The sequence below is a fragment of the Archocentrus centrarchus genome, chromosome 2 (genome assembly GCF_007364275.1).
Source record: "Archocentrus centrarchus isolate MPI-CPG fArcCen1 chromosome 2, fArcCen1, whole genome shotgun sequence".
Lineage (NCBI taxonomy): Eukaryota > Metazoa > Chordata > Actinopteri > Cichliformes > Cichlidae > Archocentrus > Archocentrus centrarchus.
The window spans coordinates 27536422-27562481 of record NC_044347.1 but is presented as its reverse complement, the minus strand read 5'-3'; the positions used below and the strand labels follow the sequence as shown (position 1 = coordinate 27562481).

General features: G+C 39.5%; 1 protein-coding gene across 1 annotated transcript in view; it reads left to right on the top strand.

Moving 5' to 3' along the window:
* The first annotated feature begins 203 nt into the window (after positions 1-203).
* xirp2a (xin actin binding repeat containing 2a) overlaps positions 204-26060 on the top strand; it is a 66952-nt gene continuing 41095 nt past the window's right edge. Inside the window, exon 1 of the mRNA XM_030744691.1 lies at positions 204-501. Coding sequence (XP_030600551.1) covers positions 298-501 — 204 coding nt within the window. The 5' untranslated portion in view covers positions 204-297. The remainder of the gene's footprint in view (positions 502-26060) is intronic.

Below are 26060 nucleotides of genomic sequence, written 5' to 3'. Positions count from 1 at the left end.
GTCCACATGAGTTTACCTAAGCTTCTGAGTATGAGTGATTACAGGGCAGAGGAGAGAGGAAAAACTTTCCCTGTGAACGTTTTCTATTCTCCTCCTCTTTTCTCCAGCCTCTTTGTGTGCTTGCACAACCCAGAGAGCTCTCTAGACAGAGAGGGACCCGAGTAACATCTCATCTCTGTTCCTCATCCTCTCATAACTCCCTCACTTCCTGATTCACTTCACAACATAAACTTCCTCTCAGAGCACCAGCCTGAAGAGAAAAGAGGTAGTGGGGGGGTGTATGGTTTCTTTACAACAATGGAAATTCAATCAGGAAATGGAGAGGAGGTGGCGAGTGTGACCTCAGGCTTCGTTTCTCACAGTCCCTCTGGGATGCAGGTAGAGGCATCGGATGATCCAGTCCTCAGAGAGGACCTACAGGCTGCTAAGAGGATTGAGAGGTTTGACATCCCACTCGATAGCCTGAAGAGAATGTTTGAGAAGCCTGCTGCAGCAAACACAGTAAGTATTTTCACTGTGAAGTTTTGTCTTTATGTTTCAATGTGAACTGCACTTTTTCGTGCAGTGACATCCACTTTTCTTGAGGGAAAATGAATGGTAGGTAGGGGTAGGCCACTTTTTGCCGAGTGTGTCAGGTAGATGGATGGGTTTAATGCAACAAGCATTAAAATAAACTAAAAATCTCTTGCAACCTTCAGAGAAATGTAAAGTGAGTTGTGGTAACATGACTGAAGTTATGCTTCAGGCAAAAGGCATTGAGTTTACGAGTATTGAAAGTGTACACTATGCAGATTTCACTGTTGCAAACTGTAGCTCTCTTTCTTTATGTATTGCTGTGGCCGACCTTTACTGGTGACTTAATTTCAGATATGATGGGAAAGAAAACGCACAGTTCTGCCTATCTCTCTATTTACTTTGATACAATTCTCAAGCCAGCAGTTTGGGATTTTCCATCATTTTGTTGATTCTGGGGAAAAATGATTACAGGACACGTCTTCATACTGGAGAGGAGGACAGCCTTCTCTCTCCAGCTTTGTTTTTCCATCCAAGCTGGCTTCTCTGAGGGGAAAATGTAAGTCTGTTGGAATTAAAGTGTTCCATTATGAGACAACCTCCTATTTACCAAATGTCTGATGATGGGACAAAAAGGCCCAGATGACCTACTTTTTTGTTCCTAATGTGGTTGAGACATCAATTCAAACCCCTTAAATTATTCCAAACTCATAAAATGAAAGCCAGCAAAATCCAGAAGCGCTGATGAATTATGGGGCGTGTAGTTCTAAGTATGCAACGGTGCCGAGTGGTCAGAGATACATTTGGTTTGCTGATATTTGACACCCTGTTATTTAAGACCTATTTTGGGTGGGGTTTATGGTTAAGCAGGATTTTAAAAATAACCCTGTAATTGGTATGTCGGCTGCTGCTGGAAGCAGGGTGAAGCTTCTGTGTCAGACCAGAGCCTGAGAAGAGAGAGAGAGAGAGAGGTGGGTCCATCAGAATTCACATCTGGCTCCTGAGATGAAAACACTCTAGAGATAACTGTGGCTAATGAGCTGCATCACTAAAGCCAAGATTTAATGATGGCATCTTTTGAGATTTTCTTTTGCTTTTCAGTCTAGCTTTTGAGGCTGGTATGTCTTAATTTTTCCTAATCAGACCTGTTATATGACCTATTACAATCTCAGGAGATAACACCTCCGCTTTGGCTTTATTTTGGCTGCTACATGTGTAAAACGCTCCTATCTTACTTTTAGGAAAAGCTTTTTGATAAACAAAGGGATTCTGATACATTTGTGTTTTCAGTCTTATCAGCCAGTCTTGATTTAGTAAAGCTGCTACTGCAAATGTTTTTTTTATGTAAAAAAGGAATCAAATGACTATGTGTAAGGTGAAAGAAGGAACCTGTAGTGACAAACCTAAAGATTCATATACCGTATTTTCCGGAGTATAAGTCGCACTTTTTTTCATAGTTTGGCTGGGGGTGCGACCTATACTCCGGAGCGACGTATATGTGACATTTATAACACATGAACCAAAATACTCCAGCCACTTGACATCTCCGTGAACTGCAGCTTTAAGGCAGTCTTGCGTAACCTGTGGGCGCAGTGGATGATGGATGGAGAGCACAGCTTAACGGCAACTGGGAGAATGCGCCACCCAACTTTCCTGGAAGTCATTGGATGGATCAAGAAAACATGGGCTTCAGTGACAAACCATCCTGTTGGGATTCAGAAAGGCTGGAATAATTGGAACTGCAGCTGACAACGAGTCTGACTAACGCGACACAGAAGAGGAAGCGGCGCTTCGTCTACGGAGTGTACGGAGTTGTTTAGAAGTGACACCGAGGATGAAGAATTCAATGGATTGATGGTTTGGTTAACTTGTTAGTATGTTCTTTATGCTATGGTTATCTGAATAACTTAATGTTACGTTAACATACCGAACACGTGTTCGTTGTGCGTCATGTAGCTGAATGTGCTACGTTAGCATAACGTAGGCGTAACCGTGTTCGTCCTGTTCTTTAATCCATTATTATTTTAAATTGCCGTTCAAGATGGAATTTGTGCTCTGGGTCTCGGATTCTATCAACCCCCCCCCCCCCAAAAAAAGTGCGACTTATAGTCCAGTGCGACCTATATATGTTTTTTTCTTCTTTATTATGCATTTTTTGGCTGGTGCGACCTATACTCCGGAGCGACGTATAGTCCGAAAAATACGGTACTCACTTTTTGTCATCCATACAGAGCTGTTTAGAATTTTTAGCTCATTATTTGGGTATTTGACTGTAGCATTACTAATTTGGTTATGGTTATGCCTGCCATTAGCATATTAGCCATCTGTAGCTGGATATTTTATCTAAAAATGCCCAGACGGGTAGCATTAGCTACTAGCTAGCTCTAGCAGCTAAAGACATAATTATTATTTTGGTTGTAAACCAAAAAAAAAGCTAAAAAAGAGGGAATTTTTCTGCAGTCTGTGCTATCCTCTCCACTCACAAATTCTGGAGGTGGTCTCCAGTAGTGGTGGGCGGATCAATCCAAATATCGATAATATCGGTACCAACATTGGAATTAATATTGATCAATACCAGTGTAATGAGATTGATACTTGAGCTTCAGTTTCTCTCCTGTATGCAGTGCTTGGTTTCATCAACGATGTCAGCTGACTGTTTAAGTGCTGCTCCTGTCCCAGCACAGAGCAGGCACACTCTGCTCCTACCCTCACCGCAGTGTTTTGACGTTATACCATCACATGACACGTAACATATTTTACTTGTGTAAAAAAGGAATTTGCCAGCGGTCTCAAACTCCCGGCCCGTGGGCCACTTCCGGCCCCGCCCTTTTTTTCTGGCCCTCGAGTTGATGTCAAAATACACGACAATTTGGTCCTTTAAGTTACTTTTTTAACATTTCGCTTTCGATCCAATTAAGAGGAATTAGCAAAATGTCAAAAAAGTAACTTCAAGGACGAAATTGTCTTACATTTTTGACATCAAATAGTGGGCCGGAAGTAGGGGACGGGGCCAGACGCGTAAATGTTCTATAACGTTGTGGAATGATAATTTTGTACAGCTTGTTTATTTAAGAAAAAATCCATAACATTAATGAATGAAAGCATATTTTTTATTACGTTTTTGTATTATACTTTCTGAACACCTGAAAAAAGTTTTAATTTGTTCTTGAGTAATCATTTTGTACATCACAAAAAATCCAGACATCACAAATTATGGGGAAAATTGTTTTGTTACTGTTCTATTGTTTCAGAACAAAAACTTTTTTTTTGATAAAGTATTGTATATTTACCAATAAACTTTGCCCTGTTCTATCCTGGGTCTTACAGTTTTTCTCAATTGCCAAGACACATTTCTTGAAACCATCCCTCCATGTCTCTAAACTGTAAACACAAAACTCAATTTTCAAACTGCATTCACAAAACCTCTGACTCTTCCTGCAAGACCAAACTATTGTCTCAAAACAGTTCAAACAGTGCTCAAAAGCAAACAATGTTGTCAGATCAGACCCCGAGTCAATCAAAATGAAAAACACTACTGAGCAGTCATTACACACAACATAGCAAAAAGGAAAACACAATGATGAGGTCACAAAGTCTTTAGAAATAATCTTTACTGTTCACATAAATGCTTTTTCATAACAAAACTCCTGTTTAGCACTTGTGGTACATATATACATACATATATATATATATATATATATATATATATATATATATATATATATATATATATATATATATATATGAACTTTACAACAACAAAAGTGTATACAGTGGCTAGTCCTCTTCCTTCTCTTCCTCTCTGATTGTTTCTGTCCATAGTGAAACCTCAATGACCAGGGCTCCTTGTACTGGCTTATATTGGTTTCTTCACATCATTAGTCATTAGCCATCATTAGCCATTAGCCATTAGCCATCATTAGCCACCCCAGGTCTAGCCATAGAACTAGACCTGGGGTGGCTGTAGCTCAGTAGGTAGAGCAGGTCACCTACTGATCGGAAGGTCAGCGGTTCGATTCCTGGCTACTCCAGGCTACATGCCAATGTATCCTTGGGCAAGATACTTAACCCCAAGTTGCTCTCCGACCGTTCTGTCGGAGTATGTATGCGTGTGAATGTTAGTCAATGAAAAGCACTTAGCTTTGTAAGAATGGAAGTGCTTGTATGAATGGGAGTGCATGGGTGAATGCAAACAGGTTGTATAAGCGCTTTGAGTGCTCATACTGAGTAGAAAAGCGCTATGTGATCAATTTTCAGTTGCTGTGTTTAAGTTGAGACACCTGTGCTTTCACTGAGTTTCACTTTTGCTTACCATTATGCAACCCAAGTGCATCACAGTGCAAAATGTGTTTTAGTGCGTGAAAATATATTTTCAAGGTGTGTCTAACTAGGTAAAAAGTGCTTAAGGTTCTGCCAAAAAGGTGACCATTTCAATAAATGGGTTCATGGAATGGTAAATGGACTAGTTCTTATATAGCGCTTTTCTACTCAGTATGAGCACTCAAAGCGCTTATACACCCTGTTTGCATTTACCCATGCACTCCCATTCATACAAGCACTTCCATTTTTCCGAAGCTAAGTGCTTTTAATTACCTAACATTCACACACATTCATACTCCGACAGAACGGTCGGAGAGCAACTTGGGGTTAAGTATCTTGCCCAAGGATACATTGGCATGTAGCCCGGAGTAGCCAGGATTCGAACCGCTGACCTTCCGATCAGTAGGTGACCTGCTCTACCTACTGAGCTACAGCCACCCTCTGAGCATTTGGAACTGAGCATTTGGTTCAGACAACAGGGTTTAGTGTTTTGGCAGATGAGAAAAAGTAACTAATTAATGATCCAAAGGGGAAAAAAACACAAAACACTTAAACTTCATTAAAATTCTTCATAATTATTAAAAAGTATCGGTATCAGTATCGGTGATACTGGCCCTGAATTTACTTGGTATCGGATCGATGCCAAATCTTGCAGTATCGCACACCACTAGTCTCCGGTAAACCCCACTCTGTGGAGGCGAGTGTTGTCACCTTGGGGAATCAAGTTTGGTCCCATTCTGTGGAGGCATGGGATTGCTATTGGTTGCAGAATCTCATCTTGGTTTCTCTCTGCAGTGAGGTTGCCTCCAGTGATGACAAGCCTGGTTGTCAGCACCTGGAGTACCAGAAGCTCAAAACAAGACTCAGTAGCAGAATAAGCTGTTTGGCATTTGGCAGAGATTTTGCAAGTTTTTTTATGGGTGCAGCTCATATGCTCAACTCTGCAGGTCAACCCACAGATGCATTTTCCTTACAAATGTTGCACCATTTAAAGGGAAATAAACAGGTTTTCCAACTGTATAAAATTTATTACCAAGAAGAATTGTTACAACAAAGAAATAATCAGTCAAACATGAATTTCCTTACTTTTTGTGCAAAGTTTAGCCTACAGGTTTTCTAACGTGATACCACAGTTGGCAGTTTTTGACCCAGAAGAAGGAAACAGATGAGTTATTTATATTGTCTTTTAGATAACAATCTTTACAGCTGGTCAAAAGTCTGTGTGCCATAAGCTGGCACTGCTACACATGCTGTATCTTTGCATTGTATCATGAGTGCTCCTAGTCTGTTCCTTGGAAGAAAAAAAACAAAACAAAAAAAAACAAAACCTCTAGACAGTGTCAGTGGAGCATATGGGAAGTATTCCCAGATTCACAAAGAGAGGGAGGACTAGCACTCTGCAACCAGCTGGCTATAAAACATCGTCTCCAGCTCATCTGTAATGCTGAGCTTAATATTTGATGATGCGCTGCATTTTCCTTTCCACGTCCCATTTCATTTATTTAAACAACGCAATGCCATTGGATGGTCAGCAATAACAATATCTGATGGATTCTCAGGTGGTCGCTCAGCTGTGGCCAAAATCCACAGTGCTGGGGTCAGAGAGGTCTGAGTGTACCGGTCGTGGTTGTGAAAGGATGTTTTATGTGTGAGGAGTATGTTTTTGCAGTTGTGCAGTTGGCCTGGGATGCTGGCTTGTGTTTACAGCATCTGCTTGGCCTTGTGGTCATAACTGTGCACACAAGGAAGAATAAACACATGCTGAAGCACATGCCTGAGACATATGAAGTCATGCAATGTCATTTTTAGCTATTTTAAGCTTGAATGCGCTGAGCAAATGTGCACAAATGCAGGTCACTGACAAAGACAGTGTGCACTTTTCTCCACTAGATTGTTATGACCTGGCACTCATTCATTATGTGATGGCCGCTGTTTGCCAGCGGGTGGCAGTGTAACATCTGCTGGACTGAGGAGGTAAGCTGCTGTTCAAAACAGTCACTGTTTAAGCCAAACTGTATGCAAAGGAAGATAAATGATATGGCATTAATCAGGAAGTTATCACAGTGAGACAATTACTAATCATCTATGTTAATTAGGGTTGATTCTTAATCCCAGAAGATGTCTTAAAATGGCCTTTTTTTATCAGGATTTACATAAACAGTGAAACATTCAATTCTGATGGGTTTGGTGAATTTAAAAGCCAACATAAAAGATTTTAAATGGATTTCATACTATGGTCTAATGCTAGTCACGGCTGGGTAACGGGATAACATGGTTATAGATAGAAGAAACATTTAAGCTTTTTTAGGCAGAGGTCTCATGGTCTCTGGTTTCTGGCTCAAAAGGTGTCTTCATAAATTCGGACAGTGGCACTAGTGGTCTGGAATGCCCCCCCCCCCCCCCCCCCCCCAGTTTATTTTCATAACCTAAATCATCACTGTCACTGACTCACTCTCATACATTTGGATTGATTAAAGAGATAGCAGGACATATTTTCTCTATAGAGGTTTCATGATATGCTCTCAACAAATGGCCTGCATTCAAACGATAGTCTTTGATATAAAATGCAGTAAATGGAGCAGTGCATCAGGCGTCTCTATAGTTCACTTCTGCAGCTTTTTTAAATTCATCTTTTGCCAGCTTTTAAGTGAGCGAGATTTGCCACTCTGTCACACTTAGGAATCTCATTTTAAAGCGCCAAGTGACACGCTGAACCATTTCCCACAAAATCAAAAGACGAGATCGATCAATATGCACCACCACACCTAAACACAATTAATTAAATATTAAGTAAACTAAAAGCCACAATGTGTCTCGGCAAGAAATCAATCCCAATTGATGAGGACACCAGCATCTTCATCAAGTGCATTGAGCTCGTAAAAATTCCATTAACACTTTACCAGACATCTATTTTGTCTCGATTCAAATCTTTTAATGGAGCTGCCATCACCGGCGTGTGTGTGTGTGTGTGTGTGTGTGTGTGTGCATTGCTAGTCTTGCTGCATGATGATGAAGGCTTGTTGCTCGTCTCCCTGGATGTGAGAATAGTCACATACTTGCATGGTCTGCCAAACAAAAGCTCCGAATCTCTCCACTTTATTTGACTTAGACAAGTCATTTGCCTACCTGTCGTTTGGTTTGTTTGTAGAGTAAAAATGTCTTTTTTTTTATTCCTCTCTGTGATTGTTAAGGGATCCCTTTCTTTCTTCAGGTATTGTTGTAGCATGTGCACATTCCCAACGTATGGTAATCCATTCCCGTGTGTGGGTAATGAATGCATATCTTCAGCTCTCTTTTTTCTGTGATCGTGACTCACGTCGGCTTTTCTCTAAGACAGCATTATATGCACAGCCCCACAAGAGCATATGTGTTAAACAGCCCAAGACCTCAAGGCTCACTCTTTGAATCATTCAGTATGGCGTTGTGTCATTGCAAGGGCAACGCCGCGCCATGCCTCATCTCTGCCATCCGACGTTGCCATAGCAAAACAAAAGAGGAAGCGCTTCTGAGATAATACAGATTCTGTGGTGGTAAAGCTTTTGACTAAAGCATAAAGAGGTTCCAGTTCTATGAATCTGTACTTAGTCACAAAAGATGTGTGGAAAAATTAAACTGCAACTATAATAACAGGCTTATCGTGGCAGTGCTTATATTCTGATGTTGATTTTCTTATAGTTTTTGTTTTTCTTACAATAATATCTATTGAAATGTGACCTTTGTGTTAACACAAGTGTTTCCATGTGTTTAAAAGAAGCAGGTGGTTGTGGTGGTGGCTGCTGTCAATAACTGTTTAGGAATATAGACGCTTTCATAGATGGCCCTCCATCTTCAGAGGATTAAAAATAGTTGGACAATTGACAGCTGTTCTCTCATTAGTTAATGACAGATTTAGGACATGATTAAAATTATAGCGGGTTTACTGAAAAGCAGCAGGTAATTTTGGTTGCAATTATTACTGTGGAAGAGATGAAGAATTCCTTACATGCCGGCTCTACGCTGGATTAAAATCAGTAACCAGGGCAGGTAACACTAAAATCAGCCCGCCTACTACTGAGGAAGACTATCTGCATGGAGCTTGTGCGACTTTTGTTTCAATATAAAAGCCAGTTTGTTCATCTGATGATCTTGTATTACTCACTCATATAATTATAGATTTAAATCCCCAAAATATGAATTGGGCATGCAGCCTGTGTCAGTTCCATGGTTCAGTTTATATTTGGGGAGCCTGAAAACAGAGCCGGATCCCGAGCCTCTTTGGAAGTTGTCATGTATAAATAGTAGAGTCTGGTGATGTTGGAATTGCTCAATGAACATTTAGAGAGCCCAGAGCCTGATGAAAGAGACTGAAATATGATTTACATTCAGTGAGCATAGGGCCATATTGTCAAAGCGAGGACTGCAAGAGTGCAAGGGAGGGGCAGGCAGAGGGTAAGGAAGATGAAGATGGATAGGGAGCAATAAAGATTCAGAGTGAATCAGTCGGGGGTGGGAGTTGAAAGAGAATCACAATGAATGAGATCATATTTTAGCAGGTGAAGCAGAGTCTGATTAACAAATTATATTCATGTTTCAATAATGATTAGCTTCATCAGGCCCCACTTCAAGGCTGCACAATCACTGACACAAGAAATTTTTTTTCCCCTTCTCACTCATTTCATTTCCCAACATCTTTTCCTCTTTGGACACGAGCAGATGCTTGTCAGGTTTCAGCTCGAGTTAAAGAACACTGATTTCCAGGGGAGAAAATACAGAGTGAGGATCTTGTGCTGGTCAAAAGATATAGAGACTAAACAGTGACTACATATGAACATGCACACACCATGAGTGCACTCATATATATGCAGCTATGGATGTGTGTTAGGCAGTGCTTTGCTACATGCCATAGCCGTCCGCAGGGAGAAATGTCAAAAATATGTGGAAAATCTGGGAATGTGGGCTTCTCTTGTTCTTGCTGTGATGTTATTGATGTTTTAGCTTAGCCCCAGAAAAGACAGTTTGTTACATACAAAGAACGACTTTGTGGTTGTTGGGTTTGATGTTGGGTTTCCGTCATTTCCAGTTTCATTTTGTTATCCTTGTTGCTGTGTCCCTGCCAGTTTGCATCCTCCTTTTGTTGGTTTTCCCTGGCTGATAGCTGTATGTCCTGCCCTGATCAGTCTTACTTGGGCTGTATGGGAAACACCTCTTTCTAATGAGTGTGTGAATTCACTGCTATTTTTTTTCCTCCCAGCTTCTCTTGTATTATTTTTTCCAAGTCAAGCATTCCTGGCAGTTCTATATTCTTCATTTATTTGTGTTCCTCGTGTTTAGTATGAGGTTTTCTTGTAAATGACCTTGTAGACTGGTTTTGGATTCATACCCTTTGCTTGTACATTGCTGGCTTTAATTTCTTCCACTGCTTGTCTGCATGTGTAGGACCTCAGTCTCTAGGTTAAATTTTTGTTATTTTCCCTGATGTTATACATTTGGGTCCTCCTCCTGTCGCCATAGTGAAGTGAAACTAAGTGGTAAAATCAGCAACACATATTCACAGGAGCCATTGTCTGTGCTTCTCATCCATGACTTTTGGGGTTTTTTCCCGACTTTTCTTCATGGTGAACTCTGCTCTCTCTCCCTTTTTGTTTTCAACCAATCAGTGACAGTATGTCCACGCTGTTGGGCTGTGGTGCTGTTGGTTCTAGACTGTGGCCTCTGTGTAGGTCGAATCCCCACAATCCCTTTCTCTTGCATAGTCAAAGAACTACACATATGAAAACCAATGTGGGGCCTCACATTCTGTTTGTTTCTGAACACACTCGGCATGTTTAACCTATGTATATGTATGTGAAATACATGCATTTTGACTTTCTTCAAAGGTTAAAACTGATTTAATGTCCATTAAGCTTTAATCTGCTGTAAACAATGTAGCTCCCATCATGATGTGTCACTGACTACTAAGTGTTGGGAGTGGGTGTTAAATTACCCACACTGTCATGGACAACTGGAGGTTTGTATTAGAAGTAGCAGAGTGCAATTTATATGTAATTCAGATTTGTTTGGAGAAGCTCGGTGCCTACTCTTAGGACTTTTTCTGCCAGCAGCCAGGACATGTTAACTCTAATCAGTCACATTAGCCTCCTCAATCCTCTCTCTGCTTTTTCAGAGCTCGTGTGTTTACTCCCCTCCGGTATTTTGTTTTTGGGATTGACATCATTTCATTTAATAAAGATTTATTGGAAAGGGAGAAGGAGGCAGGGGCCCTCAAAGCTAATCAGTGTGTTAGCTGTTAACTCAGTAGTTTGGTCGCTAACAAGTAGTAATGAGTTGCACACAGTTTACAATTCTCAGGAAACCCTGGCTTTTTGTATGGAATGGTTTATTCTCTGACAGGGAAGGTTAGATACAAGAGGATGGTGCAACACAGCTGATAAGCTATGAAACAGTACAGAAGCACAATCAGTGGTAGTTCCACTGACTAGTGCATAAACTAAGCTTAGACTGTCTCAGCACCTTCTAAACCTGCAGGTGAAATCAGTTACTTCATCACGCTTCACAATCGCTTGGATTGAAATATCTGTGGTGCCGCTCTACTGGGTGACCTCCTGACTTTCCCAAAGCAATGCTTCCCCAAAAGTGAGTGAATGTAATGCTACAGACGTCATCAGGTTCAGTCATAACTGATTGTTCCAGTGAAGCGGCTCAGGTGAAGAAGCAGTGGAGTCTATTTGACTTTGTCAAGTTTCATGTGAGAAAGATTATCACACAAAACCAAAAAAAGAAAAAAAAATCAAATGCCAATTTTCTGTGATGTGGTTTTATGGTGAAGATTACTTCGAAGTAAATTCCTTCGGTATGATAAGGATTGCTGATATGATGTCCCTTTCATTTCTAATAAAGCTGCTCACAGGATGCAAATACCAGAGAAGCTTTTGCCATCTTTTCTTGGGCTTCCTCATTCTCATTTTTCTCCAACTGATCCGTGAAGAAATGTAAGACTTCCACTGGGGTAAATATTATATTCCAAGTGCAGCATCAGGCAGAGATAATCAACAATCTCACCCCAGGGCATCAAATACTGCCATTCTGCTGCTGGCGAAGTCCACATTAGAAGACTGGAGGGTGGCAGTGGAGAATATGCCCCTTCACAATGAGATGGGCATAGATGCCAAAAGATATCATGCATATATTTGTGAGAAGCCAGCAGCTTTGACAAAGCATAAATATGTCTTGGGAAATAGCACGGCAAAGGGTAAAGCTTGTGTCAGGTTAAGAGAGGTTTGGGATGGTGTTACGGGAGCGCACATGGAAAACCTATCATAGAACTAGACCTGAGCCATAGAATAGAACACATTTGTTTGTATGTTCTGCTTGACTTCCTGTTCAGCACATTCTCACTCCCAAGCTGTCACAGGTCATTGTGTACGCTGGTAGCAAAAGTTTTTTGCTATGCAGAGTAGTGCAGTAGAACACCTACTGCCAGATGAGAAAGTATACAAACCCACAAACGTCCACAGTGGGAGGCGGTTGGGATGGCAGCACCAGACCTTCATCAAAAGACACAAGTTAGAGATTGTTTCAGGACTGCAGTGTTTAGACTTTTAGTTTTGGCTTTTCTTTTTTAAGTGGGTTTTTAGTTAGGCTATGAAAACTTTCGTGGTTTGAGTTAAAATAGACACGCTCTTCATGCTAATCACAGGCTCAAAGGCAAACGTCTTCCATCGACACAGTGAGTCCTGCAAGAGTGTCTGCAGCGGACGTTAAGAGGCCCTGCAGACAATGCAGTTTAACATAGTTTCAATTCAGAGCTGCATGTGTTGCAGAGAGCACTCATAGCTTTTAATAATGTCTCAGTCTAGGTTTTTACATTCATAACACACAAATTTTATGGTAGTCAGTAACATACACTATAGACATAGACATAAAACTACAATAAATATGCATTAATTTGGGTTTTCACTGTATTATTGGAGCGTCTTACCTCACAATATAAAGCTACTGGCAGCAACTGATGTTGTGATTTGATGCTGTATAAATAAAATTGAATTGAACTGAATAAAATAAAAAGGCTTCAAGTCTGATTTGGTATCAGGAGATGTTTGGCCTTTACTCTGAAAGATTTAATATCTGTGATTAATTTGATTTTAGTTGGTAGTGTATTCAATGGAAAATGACAGGCTTTTATGGAGACTGCTGATTCGCCAAAATTAAGTTCTACAATGTGTGACGTGACAGCATGCTACATGATAGTTGCAATTCGCCATGCTGTATTTGTGTCTGGTCTTTGGCTCTATCTAGCAAAAAAAAAAATCCTGTGGCTTGTGACAACAGTTTGATTAAATTCAATTCAACTTTATTAGAACAGCACCAAATCACAACAAGCATTCACCTCAAGGTGCTTTATATTGTAGGTAAAGACCCTACAATAATACAGAGAAAACCCAACAGTCAAAACGACCCACTATGAGCAGCACTTGGTGAGAGTGGGAAGTAAAAACTCCCTTTTAACAGGAAGAAACCTCCAGCAGAACCAGTTCCATCAAACAGGCTATAATTAAATAAACCTGATTATTCAATGGAATTTTTAAAAGAAAAAAAAAATCGCAGGATTTATGTTGCTCACTTTTCATTTAATATGGAGTCTTTGTAGTAACCAGAAATTCATTTAACAACCCAGTGCCATTTCTAAAGTTTCTGTCAGTTTAGTGTCCAGTTCAAATTGTGCACCACTGGGGTGCTGGTTTGGCTCACTGGTTGAGCAGGTAACCATATGTCTCAGTTTAGCAGCCTGGATTTGAGTCTGACTGTGTCTTTTTTCTCTGCTTTCCTGTCTAATTGTCACCATTCTAGCTAATCAAGGTAAAAAAAAAAAAAATTCCCCAAAATATGCCATTGAGTAATTAAGCTACATTGACTGTGCTGTCCTTTTTAGAGACTCAGAGTCTCAAATGAAGAAAGTTAAAGCAGATTATCAGCCTCACACCTTCCTTATTTCCTCACCTCTGTCTGAGTCTAAGTATAAACAACACCACAAACGCACAAACGCCCGAGACACTGAAATCAGTGGTATTACAAATACTCCTGTCTGGCTAACTGCTAACTAAGCTAAGCTAACAATCTAATGAGTAACTCATTAGCTACACCATTCTGTTTCCATTGCTGTGGCTCAGGTAATAGAGCAGGACAGCACATCGAACCCCAGCTTCATGGGAATGATACTAAATCCTGAGTTCCCCTGATGCGTCCATCAGAATTTGTGTATGAATTTTAGATAAACGTGCTAATGTATAGATGAAAGCACTTTTTTAAACTTTATTGGGTGGTATCTACGTTAAACTTGCTGCGCTACTTTCTGCGTTGAGCAGACACTAATATGCCCAAATTAATGAAACCTATCTGACCCTGGTTTTTATCTTGCTCAGTGAAACAAGAAGCCTTAAAATATATTTTGTAAAAGAACTAAATAAAAATGTTCTGTACGTCAGGAAGACAGTGAGAAGGAGGATTTTGATAGGACACAACCACAAATACTGCAGAGGGAAAGCTCTGACTTAATGTTGCATCATGTAGAGTAAAAAAACAAAAAAAACAAAAAACAGGATGGGTTGAAAACACATCATTGAAGTTTTATGTCAAAATAACTTCCAGTGAGAAAAATGAAGCACTGGCTGCAACCAGAGCAGCAATATAACTGAATGTGCCTTTTCCTCATATATCAAATTGGAGACCTCTAATCTGAGAACACCAGCTTGTTGCAGTCTGTATTTTCACAATGAATACAGATCCTTTGACCCGTGTTTTATTTATTATATGTCTGTCTATCCTTTCTTTTTTTCTTATTTCCTCTGCCTGTGTCTTAAAATCTTTCTATTTTGCAGTCGTCCACCTCTAGCTTTTCACTGTGACAAAGTCTGAGTGTTCTGGCCTTTAGTTCAGCCTTTCTATCCCAGCTGGCCTTGGTGGAAAAACTTCAACCATTATTACAGACCAGACCCCCACAGTCTCCTTCTCTCTCTGCCCCTTTATCACTTTTTTCTGTTATTCATCCAATGTTTTTATGCTTCATACAGTGCCATGTCTATGATTTACCTTTTCAATCAGTCTATTCTGCCTTCTTGCTTTTTTTGGGGGGGGGGGGGGGGGGGCACTTTTTGGCACTCTTCCTCATCCCTCTCTCCTCTCACTCTGTTTCTGGACCGTGTCTGTTTTGTGCCCATTTCTGCCCATGAGTGCCTGAAATATTGATGTGGGTGGTTCTCACTGAGCCTCTGTTTCGTCAGAACGAGGACAGTCGATAGATGATAGAAAATAAAACAAAATTGTTTTCATACCTCTTGTGGATTGCAAAAAGGAACACTTACAAACAAAAGCACTCGTGAAAAGAAAGCAGCAGCCAGAGAGAAATAAAGAAAGAAATAAAGAGGGAATGATGGGAATAGTATTCTTTAACCAAAAAGGAGAACGCAGTAGAAGAAAACCCAAATTCAGGCATTATATCTGCAAAGGGACCAGTGATGTCTACAAAAGTCTGAGATTCTGCTGTCATTTGTTTCAATTGTTCCCACTGCTTCTTTTTCATCTTTGAACAATGTGCAGCTGATTCAAGCGCTTCTTAGATGAAGTGCAGCAAACGTCATCTAAAGAATCTGTTGAATCTTTGTTTTTCATTGGAGACCAAATGAACAAGGACATCAGGCATTTTGCACATTTGTACAACTTCGATTCAAGGTGGGATTTCAAATCGACTGTTTTCAAGGGCAACAGTTGCCAGAGTAACACTGATGCAGAAGACACCTGTTTTCAAGTTACATACAATCAAAAAGTGAATGTATTAGAAAAATGTTTCCTGTGTGCAGATAACTTAGTTTTACATCCATTAGACATATTTCATTCTGCTGGATTATTTAGGTCATTATTGCATACTTCTGCCAATATAAATATAAATATAAATAAACTTCTGTAATTTCAAGAATTTGTTCCACAATTTTATCAGTCAGGAAGCACTCCAACTAAAATGCTTTGTTTTTACGTCCTATATGCTGCTGGATAAATCAAGTCTTACGCTTGTATAGAACACATTTTGTAAACGTGCATACCCACACGTACTTCAGTCAGGGAATTATTGTATATATTGCCAGGAAATTTTGTGCACACATTCACAGTTTCCAGATGGAATACTGCTTTTAGTGATCACTGACTTATTCTCTAGTGGAGTGTTGCAAACATATGCCGTAGGTCACAGTGGGCTGCATTTTCCTAGCCAGTAAGGTCAGTTTGAGAAAGAGGCCAAACTCCAAAATGTTCTCAAAATTCCAAAATGATATACACAAATCAAATTTCAGACAAAACCAATAAAGTTTGACAGTACTTCCATGCATTCCATGGAAAGCACAAGACAGTGAAAGCACACCTCCTTGCCCTTAATACAGGGAATAACAGAGCAGGTAAGAGCAGTAGCAAGAAGAGAGCAGGCATCAGTGACGACAGATATGACAACGATTAGCATTAAAAGGAAGAGCTGGGGTGGAGGTGGGGTGCAAAATGGACTGCAACAGTACAGCAAGCAGCTTAAATCTCATACCGTACAGAAGAGATTTGACAATCAGATGCAAAGAAGGTTATCAGCCGAATCATCAGCTGATGTGGGCTGGCTTTAGGGTCAGCTGTTCTGCCGCGACTATGCTTGAGCTTTGCTTCATGGATGGCCTGCATAGATGCTGTGCACAGTTTCTGAATAAATGGAGAAAGTGATGGATAAAATGAAACCTATTGTTGTCTAACAAACACTTTGTTTGGGCAGGGTGTAGTTGAAAATCCTTTTTTCAGTTAAAAATAATTGATCCATTCAGATAGAATAATCAATTATTTCTCAGTCCAGTTTTCCAGCAGCCTCTCTTTTCTTTGCAAGACTAGTTGTGAACCTGATATTTAAGTATTTGTATTTTAATGGATTGCTGATGAATATAACATCTATCCCCTTCTGCTTATCCTGTTCAGGGTTGGGGGGGGCGCCTGGAGCATATCCCAGCTGTCATACAGTGAGAGCTAGCTAGGCTAACACAGAGAGACAGACAGCCATTCTCACCTGTTAGAAATGTATTTTATAGCCATCCTATGACTTTTTGCACCAGTTGATCATCTCAGCACAGAAAAAAAAAGGCTAAAAACAATTACACTGCTTAGCATAATGTTTTTAAAAAATGCAGTAAATATGAACAACTAGATGGGCTGCACCCTGTAGATTAATCCTATTTTGTTTTTTTTATGCAAATCAATCTCTATTTGCAATCACTGTCTCTGTCAAGATGACAATTAGCTCATATAATTAAAACCTCTCATGTCTTCACTCATGTATTTATTCACACAGCCTGACTGATTTAGCCACAAAGACGGGGGCATTCTGGTGTCTATAGCCAGCCTCAAACAAGGAAGTGGCTTAGTACTCCTGAAAGCTTCAAAGAGAGAACAAATGAAAAAGAAACAAGGAGCACAGGACGAGTGCACAGCACAGGTGCTCTGGTCTGAAACCAATATTCACAGCTAGCGCTTGGTGTAGTTTGAGCTACAATTCCTTCCCACAAATGTCGAGTGGTGTTTGTGCCTTCTTATCTGTCTGCAGCAGCACACCAGGGATGCCCAGACCACTTTATTGACTTTACTTCACTGAATATGCGCTCCATAAATTACACAAAGTAAGCTCTGGCTCACTTTATTTTATTTTTTTTTACCCAGCTGAAATAAAAGAACATCATCACCATTTTTCCCAGTGTTTAAGTCATACAGTATGCTATATTATTTGCTTCCCTTGTGGTCCTGTTGTTTTAGCTTATCCATAACATAACACAGCTAGAAATTGCACAAAATTAACCTGAAGACTAAACTTTGTCTGTACTAAAGGCTACATATCCCAGGAGCTGCAAAACAAACCCAAAATCCAGCCTTCAAAATGTCCATTCAGACAAATTTCAAACAATTTTATAAAGCTTTTCACTTACCATTTGAAATGACTGCAAAGACCTTTGGGTCATTACGTTTACTTGTTGGAGAAGGTCATGCTTGTTTAGAGAAACATGTCCAAAGCAGCTGGTTGGCTTAGTCTGGAGCAGTGATTTGTTTTCTGTTGCCGAGCCTTGTGAGTCATGTTTGAGAGCAGCCACTTGTATGTTATGCCAGCAAACCCATAAGGCAGCTTTCACAGCCAGAAACACTCAGTATGGAGCATTAGAGCAAGTGTGTATGTGGATGAATGGTAGGTGTAAATACATTGCACGTCGTTGTGCAGAGATTCACTCATGTGTGTACCATTTGCCGACAAAGGAATCTTGTAATTTAAAATGAAGTACCCAAACAGTGAGTCATGTGTGACTGACTTGTTTTCTTGGCAGGCCCCTAAATGGACTCACTATAAACCAGCCACAAATTCAGTGCTAGTCCCACAGACACGAACCACTTTGTAGGTTTTAAATGAACTATTCTGTTTGGAAAACAGAGCACATGAAATGTGGGGATAGGGGAGGGCATGGGGAATCACCTTATACTTGCTGAGATGGAAGCTTTTATAGATCTTGGGGGCACCGGTCCCAGCTGCAGTAGCACAACCTCGCCCGCCACTAACCTCATTACAGTCGGGATAACAAGCAAGCTGCAGACATACTCAGGCAGTCCGGAGAGCTGTCACAAGCTCAAGGAGGAAAGAAAAAAGAAAAGCAAAGAGAAAAACACCGAATACAAATAACAGATACGGAAAGCAGGCTGGGAAAATCTGACAAAAAAAAAGGTGATGGAGAGGGAAATGAACAGTGAGCAGCACAAAACTAAGATATTAAAAGTGTTTAAACAGTACTTCCAGTTTAGGTAGATGACCTCTCTCCTCCAAAATGTCACATCCGATATCAAACTAGCTGACCTGATTGATTTGAACTGCTGCTGTAGCTTCACCAACTCCAGCAAAAGCACTTGGAGCAGTTTCTGAGTGTGTCGAAGACAGTCAGGTGCAGGAGACACAGATACTGTACCAGCTCGTAGTTTTGGCAAAGATGTTTTCAGCACACCGTAACCACGGTGATTTGAAAAAAGTGGTCCACCACTATCATTTGTAACATTTGTGAAGTGCAGGATAAAAACTCAGCAGGTAACCACACTGTATCAGAATCATGAACTACGATCAGCACGTACTGTTTGAACACTTATATAAGTGTCCTAAAAAAGGAAGTAAAGGTATTGTGATAAGAGAAGTACAATTTCTAATACAAATGTCCCAAAAAATAAGGAGAATGGAGGATTTTGGATAAAATAACCTCTTAATGGAACATTTTTTTAGTTATAAAAAGGCTAAGGACATGTGTGTTAATAAATGTATGGAGAAATGGCATCAAAAAAGAAGTGAGATTATACTTAATGTGTACAAATATACCAGTTAGACATGTTCTCCCTCTCTTTCTTTCTCTCTTATTTTGAAGAAAGAGAGAGAGAATGTAGAATAGAGCACTATATGAATGCAAAATTAAATGTAGCTTGCAGCCTAAAGTGCTTTGAGTCATAAGACTAGATAAGTGCTATATATAAATGCCAGTCAATTTCCATTTCCACTCCATATAGTGTTGGATTGATTGATCCGTATAAATGGTACATTTTTACTTGCGTGCAGTGCAGTGGCATGTTTGAAATTTCATTGACTAACTGGGGGCTGGGATTGGCGAGGAAGTTCAATGTCAAACTTCAGGAAGCCCTGAAGACTTATCAGGTACCACCTCACAGTGGTGTTTATATTATGAGACAGGATGTTGCTGTTCTAGAGATTTATTACAGTGATAGTTGTTTTATCTTTGGTTGTGATGTTTGCATCTTGAAATAAAGTAGTTCATATTTGTCCTGTGGGAATCAAAACAAGCAGGATTAGCACTCAGCTGTTTGTCGCATCAAGTAAACTGCATTTAACCACATTCTTTGGAAAGTTGAGTCCAGTTTCACGAGCTACAGCCAGGTCTGATTCTTTTACTTTTTCACTGCGCTGCAGGTTCAAGATGTTCTTTGGCATTGGTGCCCCGATGCTCCAGTCACAGCAACAGAGTCCCCTCCAAATGTATTGGAATAGCAAGGCCAGTTAATCTGCTGTGCACTGAGATCAAAAGATGAATATTAAAAGCAAAATCAAAGGTTCAGCATATACATCTATATATGTTAAGCTACATGGAGGATAACACATTTTTAATCAAATCACCCATTTTTCAAGTGAGCTAGAGTATTTGAACATGACAAGTAACACGAGATTCTTGTTAAGCAGGTGTGTCATATATGATTTATTGTTTAATCATTAAGTAGCCCTAAATATCGCCTGTCAGTTTAAGTTTTGGCTTTCACCCGGGAAGGCTGTAGAAGGCTAGCCCAACGTAAAGACCAGAGATTTGTCTTTGGGAAAAAAGCATACCATTCTGAAGGTAAGAAAAGGGAGAAAATCTATCATTCAAAAAAACTGGGCATAGCCACACTGTAAAACCTAACAGTGTATCTTAAAAAAAGATGTAAGTTCATTTAACTTAATCTGCTGAAAAAGTTGGAGCCACTCATTCCCATAAATTAAATAGAATTAAAAATGAATTGTTGAAGTTGTAACTCAGTTGTTTTGTGTACACTTAAATTTTTTGAGTATTTTAAGTTGTGATAATATATTTCCAGTTAGCTCCACTGACTCATTTTCTTGGAGTTTACCTTATATCATTACAAAAAATGTAAACACCACTTCATCTTTCATCTTTCAGTTGTTGTTCCTATTTCAGCTTTTAAATAATCACATACCGAATATGTATGCAGATAATTGTTAACGATCCCCCAAAGTGTAAAAGATTTGATGTTGGTCATATCAAAAAATAGAACAATTAATTAAATCAGTAACTGTTAAATAAGTTGATTTACAGAAAATTCACTATTTTAACAAATGTTTGTATAAGTACATTTGTAGGTTTCAAAAAAAAAGAGTGAGTGCCTGGATGGCTCAGTGGATGAGCAAGTGACCATGCATGTCACGTGGCAGTGCCGATGGTGCAGGTTCGCATCCTGTCCTGTGTGACTTCCTTGTCTCTCTTCACTGCTGACTGTCAAATAAAGCCCCCCCCCCCCCAAAAAAAAAGGCAGGCATGTTATGTTTCCTTTTAATCAAATCAGAGTATTTTTGGCTTTATTCATCCAAGCTGCTTTAACACAACATATCTGAGTTACTTTTACTCATAATGATAATTTTTTCATGCTTTAAATGTTTGAGTTAATGAACTTAAATGATTCAAGGCAATCTGTTTCCTCAATTAATTTGAGTTGAACTAACTCATCGGGTTTTACAGTGCAGTATTGCCATATGAAATGTCATTAAAAAGAAGGAAACCACTGGTTTATTGAGAAACAGGCTTCTAATGGGTCATCCAAGGAAAAGACCAAATAATACTGACAGACTAATGGTGAAAAGTAAGAAGACCCCGTCAAACAGTCCATCACATCATGAATCAGATTAAGGGCGGAAATACCTGCCCGCTGTTGCCAAGTGCTTTCTCATAGGGAGCTGTCTGATTGTTGGGGTTTTCTCTGTATTATTGTAGGGTCTTTACCTTGCACTATAAAGTGTATTGAGGCGAACATTGTGATTTGGTGCTATATGTATTGAATTGAATTGAATTGAAAAAAGAGAGGTTTTGAACAGGCCAAGTCAATCATCAGATCTTCACTCACCTCCTGAAGATATGACTGAAGGAAGAAACCCTGCAAAACACACAAAGGATGCTGTGGTAAAAGCCTAGAGAGACATAAACAGTTAAGAAACAAGATATCAGTTACTTCAAGCAAAGGTTAGCCAACTAAGTATTAAGTTTTTTTTTTTAATGTTAATTTATTTGAAAACATTTAGTTCCAATGCTTTTGATCACTTGAAAAAAAAAGTGTTGTTTAATGAATCTAGATGTAAATAGCACAGAATAAAAGCTGGAACTCTAATATTTTGATCTCACACACAAATGTCTTACACACACAGCAATAGTAAATTAACTGTTCTTGCTGTTATTGGAAGGCAGTAAATAGGAAGCAAATAGTAAATGGGCTGGTTCTTATATAGCACTTTTCTGCTCTACTTGAGCACTCAAAGTGCTCTGTGAACAATGTTTGAAAGAAGCCATGGAAGTGGCATCAGTGACAACACTGTCCTGCACGGTCACTTTGGTTCTCCATCGCGCATCATTTGAGTAGCTGTAGCTGAGGAGGTATAGCAGGTCACCTACTAATCGGATGATTGGTGGTTTGATCACTGGCTGTTCCACTCTGCATGCCAAAGTGTCCTTGAATCCCAAGTTGACTTCTGATGCATTCATCAGAGTGTGAATATGTGTGAATGTTAGATCGAAAGCACACAGGCATAGAAAAAAAAGTGCCTGTATGAATGGGTGAATGAGGCATGTTGTATAACGCACTTTGAGTGCTTATGTAGAGTAAAAATGCACTATTTAAGAATCAGTTTATTTACCATCGCCTTCTTTTCACTAACTTAATATTGTGTTCACATTTCGTTAGGCTTAGAAGAAGACAATAGTTTGAGTTAAAATACACACAATCACATTATTACATAGGAAAAATAACACTAACGGATACAGAGTGCTTTGCAACGTCCCACAGTGTCTATATGTAATGTGTGTATGAACAGAGTTGTAATGCAGGGTGAAAAAGCTTGTTTTCAGACAGTTATTCCTTAGAGTCATGAAAATAATGCTCAGGTTTTATCATGGAAATGATGTGATAGCAAATCATGTTCGGGTGGTAGAAGCTGTGAGTTTTTTAGTCCTGCGTACCCATCACGAGAATTCCTGGAGTGAAAGAAGTCTCTTGCAGTTAGGGACAATCCTCCCTTAAATAGTGGAGGTGGTATTAGATACAGTTTGACAGTCCAACAAGACCTTTGTAGCACAAAGTCAGTATGCTTCCTTTAATTTAATCCTTGGTTCACTGAGCAGCAAATTATCTAAAGTCAAACTGGTTGAAATCCAAATTGGAGTGGAGGCCTGACCTTTGTGAAAACAGATAAACCCACTTGATTCAGTTTCAGACTTGACTCCATCCTTGAGAGCGGCGTCACAGCTGAAATTATCTCACCCCACTGGCATACTGTCTCCCCTGGGTTGTGAAAAGTAAAACCTTTAGACTCAATTCTTAACATTCTTAACTTGACTTTTTTAACAGGGTATGACATCGGGAGACAGGCAGAGGATATTTGGACACATTTGAGGAGAGAGAGGTGGACAGCCTTCCACAGAGACCCTGTATGTGTCTTGACGTGTCATTAAAGTTGTGTCATATGCGCAGTGGCTTGTTAGAGGACATAAATGTCAACAGCAGATGTGAGACAATCACAGTAAAATGTAAAAAGTCCTTACATGTGTGATCGTGCGCTCACAGTTTCCCTGTGATCTCCCAGGTGATGTCCCACCCTAATAGGCACCGATGTAAAGGTGCAAGGTCAGTGTCTAGTTATCATAGTTTCACCATCACACAGGTCCTGCTGCCCCCTTCGTCAGAGTCTGTCACATGTGAAATGGTCCCAGATGGCAAGCACTGATTTCATTAGCGGAGAACTCTTAAGAGGATCCAGTGATTTTTTTTTTTTTTTTTTTTCCACCCACAGGGATTATCTCTTGCGACAGGCTGCCCGGCAACGTTTAGACAGATTTCACCAAGCACTGTCCCTTATTAACTCTATCACTCTGTCAGATGCCCAGACACACTCCCCCACACAACACAACTGCTACCCTTGTCCCCTCGTCCTCCTTTCTCTGTGGCAGCCTGTGCCAAAGGGAACATATGGCAGGGACTCAAAACTAGATACACTTGGTTACAGCTGCATGACACACTGTGCATTGTGGCACTGCTGTTCATCTTGTTATTGTAGTTCATAAAGTGGATAACTGCAGGCCTCACTTCTGATTGGTGAAGTCTAAGCTTTTGATTTTATTCCATCTCATATAGCTAACAAATTGGTTCTATATAAATTTTGATAGCACCCAAATAGTATAAATATATGATCAAATTTTATGTTTTTCTAAGATCTTTTGATGATTAAAAAAAATGCACACTTGATTTTATACTTTTTATTTAGTTCAGTTTTATTTATAGCACTAAATCACAAAAACAGGCAAAGATCGTACAATAATAGAGAGAAAATCCCAACAATAAGACATCTCTCTGTGTGCGAGTACTTGGCAGCAGTGAGAAGGAAAAACTCCCGTTTAACAGGAAGAAACCTTCAGCAGAACCGGGCTCAGGGAGGGGCAGCCATCAGCTGTGACCGGTTGGGGGTGAGAAGAGGACAAAAGACACACTGTGGAAGAAATCCAGAGAGTTATGATAACTAACGATTAACTGCAGAGTGGTGTATAAACACATAGAGTGATAAAAGGTGAATGCAGACTTAACTATAAGCTTGATCGGAAAAGAACATTTTAAGCCTAATCTTAAAAATAGAGAGGGTGTCTGTCTCCTAAATCCTAACTGTGGGCTGCTTCCACAGGAGAGGGGTCCGAAAGCTGAAGGCTCCACCTCCCATTCTACTTTTAAATACTCTAGGAACCACAAGTAAGCCAGCAGTCTGAGAGCAAAGTGCTGTATTGGAGTGATAAGGTACTATGAGCTCTTTAAGATAAGCTGGAAAAAATTCCTCTGCAGATGATCAGTGAGCTCCAATACTGCGATTCACCATTGCAATACGTAAATAAAGAGCAGACTCAATTTTAATACAGAGGAGTGAGGAATTTGCACCAAGATGTTTTTCTTGAAAAGCAGGAGGGGAGAAAAGAGTCGTTTTAATTAGCTTGGTCTGCTCTGTCATCGTCGTCATAGGCAGAACAAGAAGCACTCCAAGAATGCAAACCTCCGCCAAAGCAGCTCACTCTCTGGGCACTATTTTCTTTTAAGGGAATATTATTGTGCTTTGTTTATATTCTTTTTGCTTTCTTTGTAGTGCGGTAAAAATCAGATCATTGTAGCATGACAGATGTTTACTTTGATTACACAAACATTATGTAGGAGTAGCTAATGGATAATACATGTTGATTTGTAAATAAATGGACACGAGTAACTTGAGCTTATTATATACAGTAATATTATACTACCTAGGCGGTTCAATCTCTTGGGCAGATATGACGTGATATTTGGATGCAACCTATAATGTGATATTTAGAATCCTCATATGCCAGTATCATTTTCCAAACGTTGCTAATACAAACAAAGGCAAGAATTTTAAGCACAGTTCTAAAGATAAGACATTTATTAAAGTTTAACAAGTCAAATGTTTGGACAGTGTGTCCACATAACAAAAAAGACTGATGATCAATCATTTGCTGTGTTGTAATCGGGCACACTGATGGAAAAATGTCTGTCACAGCTGTCTCTTGGAGATAATGTGAACATTTCAGTGAAAATGAGGCTGAAATGATTTTAAGACTCGAAAACTGAACGAAATGTGTATAAAGTGACTTTATAAATGCAGTAGCTGCAGTCTGTGTTCTGAACAAATATATGCTGAATTTTATTAAAAGATGGTCATTAAATGATGCCAAATAATTGCAACACGCTGCAATTTGTTATTTTAAAATGGTTCATCCCTACAAAACTGTACTGAAACATCTGACCAACATGTAAATGGCTCTAGAAAAGCTTATACTGATAAAACTTTACATGAATTAAAGACTTGGAAAGCTGCCTTTTTTTTTATGTGAAAAAGATGCTTTACTGAGACACTATTAACTATTAACAGTAACTCAGTAAAACATCTCTGCTCTGGCTGTAAGATCTCAGCCATAAACTGGGATCAAATTATAACGGATTACAATGGGGAACATTAAAGAACAGTTTTTCTGTAAATCTCAAAAATTATTATTACAGCCTCAATCAATGTTCACTGAACAAGTATTGAAAAAAAATGACTTGATCAAATTGTTACAAAAGCGGATTTATATTTAATAACTGACTTGAGGTCAGAGCTCTCAGTAACTAATATCATAGGTCAATAGGTAAACTGTGCCCGATCTGTTCCTTCATATTTTTATCTTCTTTCTGTCACCAACACTTTGGCTCGCTCAAGTTTTTGGGTACATTAGATTTAAATATCAAATCTAATCTAATCAAATGAAAACGTTGGGTAAATGATGGCCATAGAAATTTTAAAAAGTATAGCTATATGCATTATATATCATCCTTTTATACTGTCTGTGATGACAGAACAAGCC